This window comes from Tarenaya hassleriana, unplaced genomic scaffold (assembly GCF_000463585.1).
Source record: "Tarenaya hassleriana unplaced genomic scaffold, ASM46358v1 Cleome118, whole genome shotgun sequence".
Taxonomy (NCBI): Eukaryota; Viridiplantae; Streptophyta; class Magnoliopsida; order Brassicales; family Cleomaceae; genus Tarenaya; species Tarenaya hassleriana.
Genome location: NW_010962172.1, coordinates 167103 through 169426, shown reverse-complemented (window position 1 = coordinate 169426; position 2324 = coordinate 167103). Strand labels below are relative to the sequence as shown.

Below are 2324 nucleotides of genomic sequence, written 5' to 3'. Positions count from 1 at the left end.
GCCATTTATTATGCGAGTCGGACTTTGGATGATGCACAAGTCAATTACTCCACCACTGAAAAGGAGCTACTCGCCATAGTATTTGCCTTTGAGAAGTTTCGGTCTTATTTGGTCGGTTCGAAGGTGATCGTCTATACCGACCATGCTGTCTTGAGATATCTCCTATCCAAGAAGGATGCCAAGCCGAGGTTAATCAGATGGATTCTCTTGCTGCAAGAGTTTGAGTTGGAGATCAGAGATAGGAAGGGTACAGAGAATGGAGTGGCCGACCACTTATCTCGGATTGAGCGACATGAAGATATTCCCATTGATGATTGTCTCCGAGATGATTGCGTGATGGCTGTCCAAGTGAAAGAGAGAGACCCGTGGTATGCTGATTTTGTGAACTTCATTGTTAGCGGGTATGTCCCCCACGAGCTGGATTACAACGGGAAGAAGAGGTTCTTCAGAGACATCTAGGATTATTTTTGGGAAGAACCTTACCTCTTCAAGAGAGGCAAGGATGGCCTCTTTAGGAGATGTGTGACCGAAGAGGAAGTCCGAAGTGTGATTCATCATTGTCACTCTTCGGACTATGCTCGTCATTTCGGAGCATCGAAAACCTCGGCTAAAATTCTTCAAGCCGGGTTTTATTGGCCATCAATGTTCAAAGACGTTCATCAATACGTCTCCTCTTACGATGCTTGCCAGAGAACGGGGAACATCTCCCGCCGCCACGAGATGCCTCAGCGATACATCTTGGAAGTCGAGCCTTTTGATGTTTGGGGCATAGACTTCATGGGCCCGTTCCCGTCTTCTTATGGGAACCAAGATATCCTTGTGGCGGTCGATTATGTCACCAAGTGGGTAGAAGCAATGGCGAGCCCCACTAATGACTCGAAAGTGGTGACGAAGATGTTCAAGAGGGTGATTTTTCCGAGATTTGGGACGCCAAGGGTCGTGATTAGCGATGGAGGATCTCACTTCATCAACCGCACCATAGAAGCGCTTTTGAAGAAATATGGTGTGAGACATAAGGTGGCTACCCCGTATCACCCTCAGACGAGTGGACAAGTTGAAGTCTCTAATAGGGAGATCAAGGCCATACTTGAGAAGACGATGTCAAGGTCAAGGAAAGATTGGGTGTCCAAGCTTGATGACGCTCTATGGGCGTATAGGACAGCCTTCAAGACACCCATCGGTATGTCTCCCTTCCAACTTGTCTATGGGAAAGCTTGTCATTTGCCGGTTGAGCTTGAGTACAGGGCATATTGGGCAATTAAGAAGCTGAATTACGATTGGAAATCCGCTGCGGAGAAGCGAGTGTTGCAGCTTCACCAACTCGATGAGATTCGGTTGGATGCCTACGAGAATGCCCGGATTTACAAGGAGGGAACCAAGAGATGGCATGATCGTCGGATTTTGCAGAGGGATTTTAGAGAAGGTGCTCAGGTACTTCTCTTTAACTCAAGGCTCAAATTATTTCCAGGCAAATTGAGATCGCGTTGGTCGGAGCCTTTCATGGTTAAGCATGTCTACCCTAATGGAGCGATAGAGTTATATGGCTATGGAGGGGATACGTTTAAGACCAACGCGCAAAGGCTGAAGATTTACAACCCTAGGGAGCACGCCAAAGAGAGGAACTCGATGAGCTTCTCTGATCCTCAAGACGAGCGAGCAACCCCGCGGTCAAGCTTAGGACCATAAATAAGCGCTCTCGGGAGGCACCCCGAACTTGTACATATCCTTTTTTGTATCCTTTTTAGCATTTGCATCTCATTTAGAATTATTCATTTACACTCTCTTGATTGGATTTGATACTCTTTTGGTGTGACTGATGTTATTTAGAACCGGATTAGACAGACCTTGATGCAAGAAAACGGGAGACGAAGCGCGAAGTCAGGATGCTGTCTGGAACAGAAGCAGAACGGACGGTCTACGCCAAAGCGGAACACCCGTTCTGGTACATGTGGAACGACCGTTCTGCTGGAGGCGGTCCGTCCGTTCTACGTCCCATGCGCGAAAGAGGAGAAAAATGTGGAAGACATCAAAAGTGGAATGCAAGGAGGCACATTTCGACCTTGGACACCAAGGTTACACATTAACCCTCTTCCACTTTGATCCAATTCTTTCATATTCCACATATTCCACCCCTTCGGATTCGAGTGACACCGCGGACGGTGTCTCATTCAAGTCTGGGAGGGGGTGCATCTAACATCGCTTCAAGTCCCTTTTAGAGTGCATTCATACATTCACTTGCATATAAAAAAATCATTTTCTCTCACTATAGATGCATTTCACACTTGCATTTCTTGCACTTGTACATATAGACACCACCTAGCCTT

At 46.9% G+C, this 2324-nt stretch overlaps 1 protein-coding gene across 1 annotated transcript in view; it reads left to right on the top strand.

The window, feature by feature from the left end:
- Nucleotides 1-1686, top strand: part of LOC104806089 — a 4257-nt gene extending 2571 nt beyond the window's left edge. The window contains exons 6-7 of the mRNA XM_019201621.1: nucleotides 124-192; nucleotides 565-1686. Coding sequence (XP_019057166.1) covers nucleotides 124-192; nucleotides 565-1686 — 1191 coding nt within the window. The remainder of the gene's footprint in view (nucleotides 1-123; nucleotides 193-564) is intronic.
- Nucleotides 1687-2324: the final 638 nt, after the last annotated feature.